The 13,258-nt window shown below is 49.1% G+C and overlaps 1 protein-coding gene across 1 annotated transcript in view; it reads right to left on the minus strand.

Annotated features, from left to right (window-relative positions):
• The window catches only part of LOC148542825 (guanylate cyclase 2G-like), a 91,129-nt gene that overhangs the window by 22,104 nt on the left and 55,767 nt on the right, over window positions 1–13,258 (minus strand). Inside the window, exons 14-15 of the mRNA XM_088464485.1 lie at window positions 4,467–4,622; window positions 2,613–2,787 (exon numbers count right to left, since the gene is read on the minus strand). Coding sequence (XP_088320611.1) covers window positions 2,613–2,787; window positions 4,467–4,622 — 331 coding nt within the window. The remainder of the gene's footprint in view (window positions 1–2,612; window positions 2,788–4,466; window positions 4,623–13,258) is intronic.

Genomic DNA, 13,258 nt, shown 5'->3' on the forward strand with positions numbered 1-13,258 from the left:
TCCCGAAATGCGTGTTTTTATTTTGCCAAGTCCGGGTATGCCTACTTCGGTACCCTATCGTGCACGATGTGACACACATCGTTCTGTGTTTGTGCACATAGAACAATGTCATGCACGATCGAGAATCATGTAGCACGGAACAGGAGATCCGTGCTACACACATCTGTGTATCTGTGTCATTGACACACAGCACAGACAGGTCAGTGAGACCCATCTGTGCTGCTGTGTTCTAAAAAACAAATGATTCCTGTGTAAAAATAGGAGAAAGACTGCATGCCCCCTCCCCAAAAAAGAGCAACTAGCTCCGGGCTTCTAGTGAGCCGGTGCTGGTTGTGCGTAAATACAGGGGACAAACAACGTAGGCGTCCCCTGTATTTAAGCACAACCAGCACCGGGCTGGTCAGGACTCATGACCAGCCCTGGTTGCCAAAATATGGGGGACAAACGAAGTAGGGGTACAAGCACTGGGCTCTAATCCGGTCCTTGGGCCTGATTCAGACCCACTCGCGAGCGGCTGTCCGCTCGCAAGTGGGTCGATGTTCTGGACTGAGCATGCGCACGACGGAGGGAGCTCCGTCGTGCGCATGCGCCAGACGCGACGAGCGAAGGAAAGTCCTTCGCTCGTTGTGTCCGATCAAAGGGGGCGTGCTGTCAATGTTGATTGACAGCACGCCCCCTTTGGTAGGCATGCCGGGGGCGTGCCTCCCTGACGGGGGCGTTCCCACGGGAACGCCTCCCGTCAAAAGCCGGCCCACTGACATCACTAGTGATGTCAGTGGGAGTGATTTTGGCTCTGATAGAGCCAAAATCACTCCGGAGCTTGCGGTTGAAAACCTCAACTGCAGGCTCCGGCTCGCAATTTCGATGGTCGCGATGGTCTCGACCATCGCGGCCATCAAAATGCACGCTCGTATAGCCTGTGGGTGGTGACCCACAGCTATACGAGCGTCCAGAAGGACGCTCCATTTTCATGGAGGCCGGCCCTCATTCAGAGCGTGCGCTCTGCTCAGAGCGTACGGCTCTGAATGAGGGCCCTTGTTCTGGAAATACAGGGGGACAAAATGAGTAGAGTCCCCCTGTATTAACCAGAACCAGTACCAGACTTTTTCTAGCGTGGGGGGGGCTAATGCGACAGCCAGGGGAGCCCTTTCACCAACCCCCCCAGCCGAAGCATTAACCCTGACCGCTTGTCAGTCCAGGCTGGGGAGCTTGGGACCCCCTGATAAAGGGATCCCCGTCTCCAGGGCACCCCAGGCCTAGGCTGATAGCCCGGGGCTATCCCCGGCAGCCCTGGGCGCTGGGTATGGGTTGATAATGTAGTGTAGTGTAATTGAAAGTGTTTAAAATATTGTCTTTTGCTGTGGAACTGCAGGTCCCAGCAAGCATCCCCCGCATGCTGGTACTTGGAGAACCACAAGTACCAGCATGCGGGGCGTTAAGGGCCCGCTGGTACCTGTAGTTCCACAGCAAAAGCAATATTAAAATAAACACAGGGCACACACCATACAAAGTATAAGTTTATTAACAATACATGCACTCACACATGTACACATACTCACCTATGTATTCCTGAAGCCCCTTGCATCCTCTTCTCCATGTAGAAAATCCATAGAGTACCAAATATCCATACTCACCTTTTCCTATGCGAAGTTCGGGTCCTCTTCGTTCCAAAGTAGGCATCCCCGGTCTTGGCAAAATAAAAACACGCATTTCGTTGACCCACAGACTTTAGTACCAACCTATAAGGACGGTACTTCCAGAATGAGAGTGTGCAAAATACGGGGGACCTATACGTAGTTTGTCCCCCCTGTATTTTGGCAAGCAAAGCTAGTTCTGACTAGCCCGGTGCTGGTTGTGCTTAAATACACAGGAATCATTTTTTTTTTTTTAGAACACAGCAGCACAGACGGGTCTCACTGATCCCGTACGTGCTTCTGTGTCAATGACACAGATGCATGTAGAACGGATCTCCCTGGTCCGTGCTACATGCGTCTGTGTCATATCGCACTAGATCTAATGAATATGCAAATCATTAGTTTGTGCACGATAGATTGGGTGAACATCGTGCAGCTTTTGATGCACATCCTTTACTTCAGCTGCTGGAGAGGCTTCACGGGCGATTGCATACGACATCGGATCGTTTGCAAATCGCACCGTGTATGGGCACCTTGAGATTTACAGTTAGGTTTTGTTTAGGCTAAAATAGGCAAAAAAACCTGTATGTCTACATTCTGGTGTCGATGTTCTGCCGACCCACAGATAGTAAATGCTGTACTGTGCTGGCCAGTTCAGATCGATTGGGTGACATTATCAGGGGGGGATCTGTAGCCGGCATGTGCCCAGTGCTTATTCGGGACAATACACCCCTTAACATGATGGCAGTTATCATCATAAGAAAATTCTATAATAGATTATTTCAATTACTTATCCTTTAAAGGATAAGTAAACTCTAGGATTTGGGTGAAATTATGGGAGATAAATAAAATACAGAAGATCTCATTTCCATGCGCCCAACCAATCCTCCAATCCGATGGTCCTACGATGTTTATATTTGTCTGTGCAAGAGATCGATCACCTCTCCTGCTCAGATGTGACTCAAGCAGCGCTCTCACCCTTCTGGGCTCGCTCCCCGCAGGCTCCTCTTTATGGAAACAAAGGTTGGACGCCTCTCCGGGTTCTCATCCCAGCATAGTTTCAGTATGGAGATGATCCGCTCGTTACACTTCTCTGCCGATAAGGAGGGCCTCATTGGTGCTGAGTTTGGAGCTATGATTTGGCGGATGATATCTACAATATACAATGTTAAGAAATATTTTGGTGAAAACATTTTTCTGCTATTACTAAATATTTTCCTATTAAAACGACTTTGCTTATCTCTATCTCAGCTCTCTTCTAGGAGACAGTTATGCTGAGACTTTGCTATCACATTTACATTGCTCTAAAGGTGCGTATCCACTTGCCGATTAAAGTGAGCGATTGAACGATTACAACATCGTAATCGTTCAATCGCTCATTAATCGTTCAGTAATTGTGCAGTTTAATGTCGAAAACGACCAGCGATGCATGCTCCCACTGGTTGCTTTCGACATCAATCGTCGCCTGAACATGCCGGTCAATCTGCCGATAACGACTGATTGGACATGTTCGGAGATGAGGGAGGTTGCCTGTACTGAACGACATATTGTTCCATGTAGGCACTATACAGGATGAGGAACGACAGTATGATTACAATGTTGTAATCGTACTGTTGTTCCTCTATCGGCTAATGGATACGCAGCTTTGCACAATACATTGTTTACGAATGCACAAAGTTGGATAATTAAGTTAAAATGCAGTTTGTGAAAGTACATTACTGGGCGCTATAATAAAACACATGGGGGCTCATTCCGAGTAGGACACAGCCGTCTCCGCGTCTTCATCTATTGGTGGTCGAAATGATGCTACAAAGCCCTTCTCGGGTGTACAGCCCCGCATCCAAAGACACCCACTGACGCGTTCGTAGACGCTGAAATACCGATTGGTGCATCTCTAGACACCACCATCGGTTGCACCATCGAAACACTTGCACCAGACAGACATCGGGTACAGAGGAGTGCTGACACGGACCATGGGGGTCATTCAGACCCGCTCGTGAGCGTCAGTACGCTCGCAAGTGGGTCGATGTTCCCCACTGCGAATGCGCACGACGGAGGGAGCTCAGTCGTGCGCATGCGCGAGACCCGGCGAGCGATGGGCTTTCCATCGCTCTGGGTCTCGCACCAAAGGGGGCGTGCTGTCGATGTTGATTGACAGCACGCCCCCTTTGGTGGGCGTTCCGGGGGCGTGCTGCCAGACGGAGGCGTTCCTATGGGAACGCCTACCGCCTGAAGCCGGCCCCACTGACATCACTAGTCATGTCAGTGGGAGTGATTTTGGCCGCAGGGTCTCCGTCGCAAGTCCGATGGTCGCGATGGTCAAGACCATCGCGACCATCTTTTTGGCCGCTCGCATAAGCTATACGAGCGGCCAGGAGGCCGCTCCATTTTCATGGAGGAGGGCCCTGATTCAGAGCGAGCGCTCTGGTCGGAGCGTTCAGCTCTGAATCAGGCCCCATGTCCCTGTGAGCGCGAAGACACGTTGCCCAGACACATCGCCCAGAAATGCCCATCGCAATTTCAACACATTGAGAAGACTGTGAGTTTCCTGTGCGCCTCAATCGCAACTCCAACTCTATGCATGCACGCAGTCTTAATGCATTCGCAGTGCAACATAAATGCATGAAAAAATTTCTCCTTCGCATCCGATCGGCAATGCGTGCGACACAGAATCAGGCGCTCAACTGAGGCATAATACCGTGCTGGGGAAAAAGTGCTGAGTTTCTGGGAAAATTATATGAAATTGCAGCTGAAATTTCAGGTAAAGGTCCCAAAACACAACGAGTGTGGCCGAAAATGTTGCACCTTAACCTTGTACCCTGATGATTTTACCTTGTGGTTCCATGTGAAAGTCCTGGAAAGGTCCGTCCTCGCTATTACATATGAGTTCTCTCATGACGATGGCGAAACTATACACATCTCCTTTCTGGGTGCCCTGGAACGGGAATCTCCCCAACCGCAGGAGCTCCGGCGCCGTCCAGTACAGGTCTGTAAGGAGACATACATATTGGGCCGGGTTCATAGTGGTATGCACAGGGCCGGTGCTACCATTAGGCAACCTTAGGCAGCCGCCTAAGGGCGCCGGCTCCTGGAGGGCGCGGCTGAGTCCACAAAGAAAATAAAAATGAATGGCATAATTGATGTCTGAGTGATATATAATTAATTTGTGGCACAGCTGTGTGGCATATTATGAATTTCTGGCAGTGTTATGAGTAGGGATGAGCGGGTTCGGTTCCCTGAGAACCAAACCCACCCGAACTTCGGGGATCCGGGGCGATCCGAGCCCAAGCTCGGATCTCCCTGTCTTCCCCGGATCCCTCTCCCGAGGCAAAACCTTGAGATCTGCTGTCGGATCTCGAGGTTTTGCCTCGAGCGGCCATTTTAAAAAAAATGCCTTTGCCTTTAATGGGCAAAGTGCTGATTGGCTGACAGAGCCGTCTGTCACGGCTCTCAGCCAATCAGCATTATGGTGCTCATTTGCATGTAGCACGGACTCGTGAGATCCGTGCTACATGCATCTGTGTGACTGACAGTGACACAGAGCACAGATGGGTCAGTGAGACCCGTCTGTGCTGCTGTGTATTTCAATGACACAGATGCACGCACGGACCAGGAGATCCATGAGTATGTTTTTTTTCACAGGTCCCCTATGGATACTTTACCGGACAAGTGGGCCGATGCTACAGGTTACATAGGTGAGTATGTGTACATGTGTGTGTGTGTATATGTATGTTATAAACTTATACTGTCACGGTGTGTGTGTCCTGTGTTTTTTTTAACATTTTTTTTACAGGTGAACTACAGGTACTAGTGGGCCCTTAATGTCCTGCATGCTGGTACTTGTGGTTCTCCAAGTACCAGCATGCGGGGCAGGCTAGCTGGGACTTGCAGTTCTACTTGTAAAGACAATGTTTGATATTCTTTATTTACACCACACCACACAATCAACCCGCCACCCACCGCCACCAGGGGTGGCGGGGATAGCCCCGGGCTATCAGCCTGGGCCTGGGGTGCCCTGGAGAGGGTGACCCCTTTATTGGGGGGGTCCCCAGCTCTCCAGGGATCCCCGGCCTGGGCTGACTAGCGGTCAGGGCTGATGCTGCGGCTGGGGGGTCCGGTGAAAGGGCTCCCCTGGCTGTGGCATCAGCCCCCCGCTAGAAAAAGTCCAGTGCTGGTTCTGGAACATACAGGGGAACCCTACTAATTTTTTTCCCCTGTATTTCCAGAACCAGGACCGTATCAGAGCCCAGAGCTGGTTGCACAGAATACGGGGGACCCCTACGTCGTTTGTCCCCCGTATTTTGGCAACCAGCGCTGGTTCTGACTAGCCCGGTGCTGGTTGTGCTTAAGTACAGGGGACCCCTACATCGTTTGTCCCCTGTATTTAAGCACACCCAGCAATGGGTCACTAATGCCCGGGGCTGGTTGCTCTCTTTTGGAGGGGGGCACGCCATTTTTTTCTTTTTTTACACAGGTTTTTTTTTTTTTTTTTTACCACAGCAGCACAGACGGGTCTCATGGACCCGTCAGTGCTCTGTGTCAATGACACAGATGCAAGTAGCACGGATCTCCCGGGTTCGTGCTACATGCAAATGGGCACCATAACGCTGATTGGCTTCCTGTCTGCCACTGCAGTGCCACTCCTAGATGGGCCACGTGTTTGTGCCGCCCACTTGTGTCGCTTAGCATAGTCATCCAGCTACCTCGGTGCAACCTTTTGGCCTAAAAACAATATTGTGAGGTGTGAGGTGTTCAGAATAGAGTGGAAATGAGTGGAAATTAATGTTATTGGGGTTATTAATAGCGTAGGAACAAAAAAAGGCCCATTTTATGTGATTTTAGTTTTTTTTTTTATTTTTTAAGAAAAAATCCAGATCCAAAACACAAAACCCAGAACCCAAAACACGGAAGGGTGGTTTTGGCAAAACCAATCCAGATCCAAAACACGAAGAAAGATCCAGATCCAAAACCAAAACACGAAAAGTGGCCGGTGCACACCCCTAGTTATGAGGTACATTATGATTTTGGCGCTCTGCTGAGTGTAATATTCTATATGGTATATTATGAATTTGGGACACTACTGTGTGGCATGTTATTTAACTGGGGAGACTGATGCGTGGCATATTATGAATTGGAGGGAGCAGGGGCAGTTGGCGTAAATGTTGCCTAGAGCGCCCGGAAACCTTGCACCGGCCCTGGGTATGCAAACCCAATGGTTTCATTGTTCCAATGCAGACTTCCTGGCCCCGGCAGAGGAGTTCCGGCGGCCATTTTGAGTAAGCTTAGGCTTACCCAGATGGCTAAAGGCCACAATGGTGATGCAAGGCTGCATCTTCAGATTGCAGCACTAGGATCTATGATGCTGACAGAAGGCGTCTTTTTCTTTCGGTGCCTCCAGCGGCATTATCATATGTTCACATCGCTGTTTCAAAGATGTATGGGGTATATTTACTAATGCGGGATTTTAGAAGTGGAGATGTTGCCCATAGCAACCAATTAGATTCTACTTAACATTTATCTAGCATCTTCGGAAGATAATAGCTAGAATCTGATTGGTTGCTATGGGCAACATCTCCCCTTCTAAAAACTCTCACTTTAGTAAATATACCCTGCAGCAGTGATGAAATCAGCGTACACCTCCCAATCACCCCCATTGTTCCTCCAAATTATACTATTATATAAAGCGCAGCGATGTTCTGTAATGCTTCGTCACTGTTATTACCAGTGCTATTACTATTATTATATCTTGGACTTTTTCAGTACAGGAAAACTGTGATAAAACTAAGGGCCATATTCAATTAGGTGCGAAAAGTCGCATTTGGCGAAAAGCGTTCGCGGGTGCGACCATTTCACGCATACGTGCGTTTGACACTATCCAATTGTCGGAGTGTTCACATTTGCGAATACTCCATAGGCAGAAAGAAACCGGCGAAACATTTTCCCCATCTCAGAGGCAGGTGATAAAATGTGCCAACATTTTTGGCTAAAAATGTGGGGACTTGGTTCAGAACCCTGTGGACACCCCCTCCCACTAATAACAAATTAGGCAAAAAAAAAAAAAAGTCAATTAGCTTAAATCACCCTAATAATGTCATGTCATATTTTGGGGTGAAAATGTAAAAAGTGTTGGAAAATTGGTTTCAAGTACTAGGTCAGGTATTAATTTTGGGGGGCTGTATGGATGGGGTAGGTATATTGGAGGGTTGTATGGATGGGGTAGGTTTTTGGGGGCTGTATGGATGGGGTAGGTATATTGGAGGGTTGTATGGATGGGGTAGGTTTTTGGGGGCTGTATGGATGGGGTAGGTATATTGGAGGGCTGTATGGATGGGGTAGGTTTTTGGGGGCTGTATGGATGGGGTAGGTATATTGGAGGGCTGTATGGATGGGGTAGGTTTTTGGGGGCTGTATGGATGGGGTAGGTATTTGGGGGTCTATATGGATGGGGTAGGTATTTGGGGGTCTGTATGGATGGGGTAGGTATTTGGGGGTCTGTATGTACATGAGCCCCAAAGCAGTTAGTAAGATGATACGATCTACAGTGTTTGTTGATGAAAACACACTGATACTTATCAGACAATGGGGCAGATGTATGAAGCTCTGGAAAGTGATAAATTAGAGCGTGATAAACGATCAGCCACTCAGCTCCTAACTGTCATGTTACAGGCTGTGTTTGAAAAATGACAGATGAAAGCTGATTGGTTGGTCGTTTATCACTCTGCATTTTATCACTGCTCAGAGCTTCATACATCTGCCCCAATACATGTAGCCATAGGGCTCATTGTGCCTTATACCCAATGCAGGGAAATTATACTAATGATCCCTTTTGAATGTATATATATATCTGTAATTTTTTTTATTTTTATTTTTTTTAATATAACAGCTCCATAATGGGGGTAAGGTGCAATCAGGGAGAGTTGGCTGGTATGAGCAGATAGGATAGAAATTAAATTAGCATTTTGGGTTAACCTGTTATTAGAAGGGAAGAAAGACTGAAGTATATAAGTCTGTTCCTCATAGGCTAACATCAGAGCATTAGAACACTCACAGGACTAGGACAACATGCAGCACCATACTTGCCAGCTCTCCCTGATTGTCAGGGAAACTCCCAGAAATAGTAGCAATCTCCCTGACTCCCTGAAGAGACTAACAATCTTCCTGATGGCACCTTACCCCCTTTTATTTGTTATATATATAAAAAAAAGACATGTATACATTCAAGTGGGATCATTAGTTTCATTTCCCTGCATTGGGTATAAGGCACAATGATCCCTATGGCTACATGCATTTTACTGAAAAGTATCAGTGTATATTCATCAACAAGTAGATCGTTCTAACTGCTTCGGGGCTCATTTACATTTGGATGTATACCAATTTTATGACACGCCTCTCAGATGTAGCAAGACACGCCCACTTTACTGCCACGCTCATAGGTGCTGCTTTCACAATCTCCCTGAAATGCTTATTCAAAAGTAGGCACGTATGCATGTAGACAATCAGAGCATTAGAACATGAGCCAATCAGAGCATTAAACATACATAGGACTAGACCAACCTGCAACCAGAGCATTAGACTGCTCACAGAACTAGAATAACATTTAGCCAATCAGAGCATTAGAACACTCAAGGGACTAGAATAACCAGTAGCCATTCAGAACACTAGATTAGCAGGTAGAAATGCTATAGAAACAACAACAAAATGTATGTGTCAGATGTATCTTTTATAATGGTTATATACAAACTGCAAAAATAATTTATTTATTGGTAACACAAGAAATCCGTAGCGCAGTACATATTTGATGGAACATATAACAACATTGCATAGTACATAGGTGATCAAACAGGACAGTTACAGAGACGGTTCAGAAGTTTACAAATACACATAATTATAATCCGCAGATTGCATAGTTACATAGAGAGCACAGAGGGAGAGAAGGCCCTGCTCGCCAGAACGGGCATGCAGGAGGCACCCACAATATTTTGTTAAATGCACAAGTGCCCCTACTTACCTGTGTACCACATTTCAAGATGCACGCCTACTACACAGTCTGCGAAAACCTCTCAGTAATATCAATTTGTCGGACACTTCAGAAAAACCACAAGGTAGACCATTAGAATGTCCAGCGTAATAACACTTTAGAATTATCCCCTTTATTTATGCCGGCTTTAACATTTTACTCCTTAAACATTGCTCAGGTTATCATAAACTGCGTCATACATTAATCATGAGACTGAGGGGACATGAGGCCTGTCTTTTCTACACGTGGATTTTTTTTCTGTGTGTTTGAATCCTTACATTGCATAACTTTTTCAGCTAACATGAGTTTCAACTTGAAGGAGCCAAATGCGTTTCATTAAAAGGATGTAGTACAATATCTGGGGCATCGGGGGAAAAATAAAGTGGGGAACAGTATGCCCCCTCATATTGAGAAGCTAACACTTTTAAATAGTCTCATCACTCAAACTGAAATCTAATTTATTCATGTGGACTCAAAAGTAGACAGACCTATGATTTAATGAGCATTCAGTAAGGAACGCCCCTGAGCAGCCTAACGCCTCTCATCAGCATGCCCTCGAGCAGCCTAACTCCTTCCATCAGCATGCCCCCGAGCAGCCTAACTCCTCCCATCAGCATGCCCTCGAGCAGCCTAACTCCTCCCATCAGCATGTCCCCGAGCAGCCTAACTCCTCCTATCAGCATGCCCCCGAGCACTCTGCAGACCTGTCATCTTGGCTCCTTAAAATCATCTGTATTTGTTCAAAAATTGGCATGTGACATCACAAAGCAGAATGTGGGCAGTGAACTGTACTTCTGCACGCTCATATATGAGTCTTTGGGCCCGGGTCACACAAAGAAGTAGCAGCATCTATTGGTGGTTACCTATCTGCGACTTTATGCAAAGTCCCTTCCTTGGGAAGTAATGAGACACCCAGTTTTAGCGTCTATGAACGCTGTAATACAGATCGGTGCATCCTTATACTGTACACTGCCATCGGTCCCACCATCAAAACATGTATCAGCCCTAAAGTAGGTACAGCGTCTCCGTCTGACCACGGCCCCCTATGCGTCTGTGAATGCAGCAGTTTGCACGCCCGCGACACTCTCATTACACGCCAACTGAACGGACCATTTTATGTGCACTACCAGCCACCACCCAGTAACCGCCCAGGAACACAATCCACACTATTTTTGATACCATCTGACCCGATCGAAACAGCAACTTTCTGCATATGCTTTGTGTAACACATGTGCTGCAGGACTTAAGCAAATTTTTTTCAAGTGTGCATGTGCGAAAATTTCTTAACTACGCGAATATCGTCATTGCAGGCGGATTACCTGACACCCAGAATCAGGTAATTTATGTGAAACTGAAGGCCTGATTCATTACAGATCGCAACTGCGATTACGCACGTAGTGGGCCGATTGTTGCGTTCTTCAGGACTGCGATCACAGTGACTACGCAAACTCATCGCAGAGCAATTGACAGGAGGTGTCATTTGTGGGAGGTGACGGGAGGTGGTCGGCGAAACGCAGGCAGGCCAGTGCGTTTGAACGCCGTTGCATGGGCATGCATAAATTATCCACTGCGATGCCGTATGCGGCTTGTGTACTCATAGCATGCGATGAGGTTAGCAATTCCTGAGTAAGGTCAGAGCTGTCACAGCCCGGTCCTGTCTTCTGTACCGCTGGGTCACTTACCACTCCTTCCGTGCTGTGATCGAGTCTCATGGCAACTTGCCAGCGTCCTTTGGGTCTCATTCAGAACCGTTCGCAAGCGGGTCGATGTTGTGCTCTGCGCACAGGTTAGCGGCCGCACTGCGCGTGCGCAAGCGCCGGAGCGAGAGAGAAATGCTCTCGCTCCAGGACTCACTTCAAAAGGGGCGGCTGTCGATGGTGATCGATAGCTGTCCCCGTTTTGTAGGCGGAGCGGGGCGGTGGCTACACAAATGGAGGCATTCCCAAGTGAACGCCTGCCTTTTGTGGGCTGTTAGAGCCGAATGCTCTCTGGGGCTTGCGGCAGACGAGACCCTACCACAAGGGTCTCGTCGCAAGCCCTGATGGTCGCGATGGTCCTGAACTGTGTGACTAATTTCCTAATTTGTGGCCTTCCTAGCAACCAGAGGCGGCCCTAGGCATAGGCATAAGAAGCAAATGCCTAGGGCGACTGGAATCCGACGGCTCTGCTGCTGCCTCCCCCGCCTGCCGCTGCTCACGTGCCTGGCGCTGCCGCAATCGGAGCTCAGCTCCGATCGGCAGCTCAGCGCGTGGCCAGGTCAGAATGAGCTTCTGTACAGAAGCTCATTCTGGCTAATTTAGTTAGATCCAGGGGGGGGGGGGCGATAAGGGCGTTCACCCCCGTAACACTTATCCTACGGGCAGCAGAGGCTGGGATCAGCTGCGGGTACCAGCCGGGACCGGGCCGCGCTGTCCATATACAGTTAGACGAGTCAGCTGTCAGCCCATGCACCCGACCGGCCAGAGGAGAAAGTGGAGTGACATGGGATTTGTAGTTTTTTTTTACTCCCCAGACTCTTAGCAGTAAAAGAGAAACTACAAATCCCAGAAGTCATTGCATCTGATTTCAAAGATGGCCGCTGCTGGAGCAGCCCAGCATGTAAATTGTGAATAGGGGGAATAAAGTAAGAGTGGAACACATGAAGACAGAACTTGAAGAGGGAGGACCCTCTTCCACCAGGTAGTACCACCCAGTGGCTGATCCTAGGGGAGGGGGTGAGGGGAGGAGAGTAGAGATGGGCAGAACGATTCACTAAACTGAGTTAAGCCACATGGCTCAACTCAGTGAAGTGTCTTGAGTCAGTGTCTCGAGACACGACTCTTTAGGTAGTGCAGTGCTGTAGCCACCAGGGGAGCCAGCGACAGAGTGAGTCGCTGACAGCTCAGCCCCCCCCCCCCCCAGGGGAGGTGACAGAGAGGCTGGGGGAGGTGACAGAGAGGCTAGGGGAGGTGACAGAGAGGCTAGGGGAGGTGACAGAGAGGCTGGGGGAGGTGACAGAGAGGCTTGGGGAGATGACAGAGAGGCTAGGGGAGGTGACAGAGAGGCTAGGGGAGATGACAGAGGGGCTAGGGGAGGTGACAGAGAAGCTTGGGAGGTGACAGAGAGGCTAGGGGAGGTGACAGAGAGGCTGGGGAGGTGACAGAGTGGCTGGGGGAGGTGACAGAGAGGCTGGGGGAAGTGACAGAGAGGCTAGGGGAGGTGACAGAGAGGCTAGGGGAGATGACAGAGGGGCTAGGGGAGGTGACAGAGAAGCTTGGGAGGTGACAGAGAGGCTAGGGGAGGTGACAGAGAGGCTGGGGAGGTGACAGAGTGGCTGGGGGAGGTGACAGAGAGGCTGGGGGAGGTGACAGAGAGGCTAGGGGAGGTGACAGAGAGGCTAGGGGAGGTGACAGAGTGGCTGGGGGAGGTGACAGAGAGGCTAGGGGAGGTGACAGAGAGGCTAGGGGAGGTGACAGAGTGGCTGGGGAGATGACAGAGAGGCTAGGGGAGGTGACAGAGAGGCTAGGGGAGGTGACAGAGGCTAGGGGAGGTGGCAGAGAGGCTAGGGGAGGTGACAGAGTGGCTGGGGGAGGTGACAGAGAGGCTGGGGAGGTGACAGAGAGGCTGG

Source organism: Taudactylus pleione, unplaced genomic scaffold (assembly GCF_031769625.1).
Source record: "Taudactylus pleione unplaced genomic scaffold, aTauple2 ptg000008l, whole genome shotgun sequence".
NCBI lineage: Eukaryota > Metazoa > Chordata > Amphibia > Anura > Myobatrachidae > Taudactylus > Taudactylus pleione.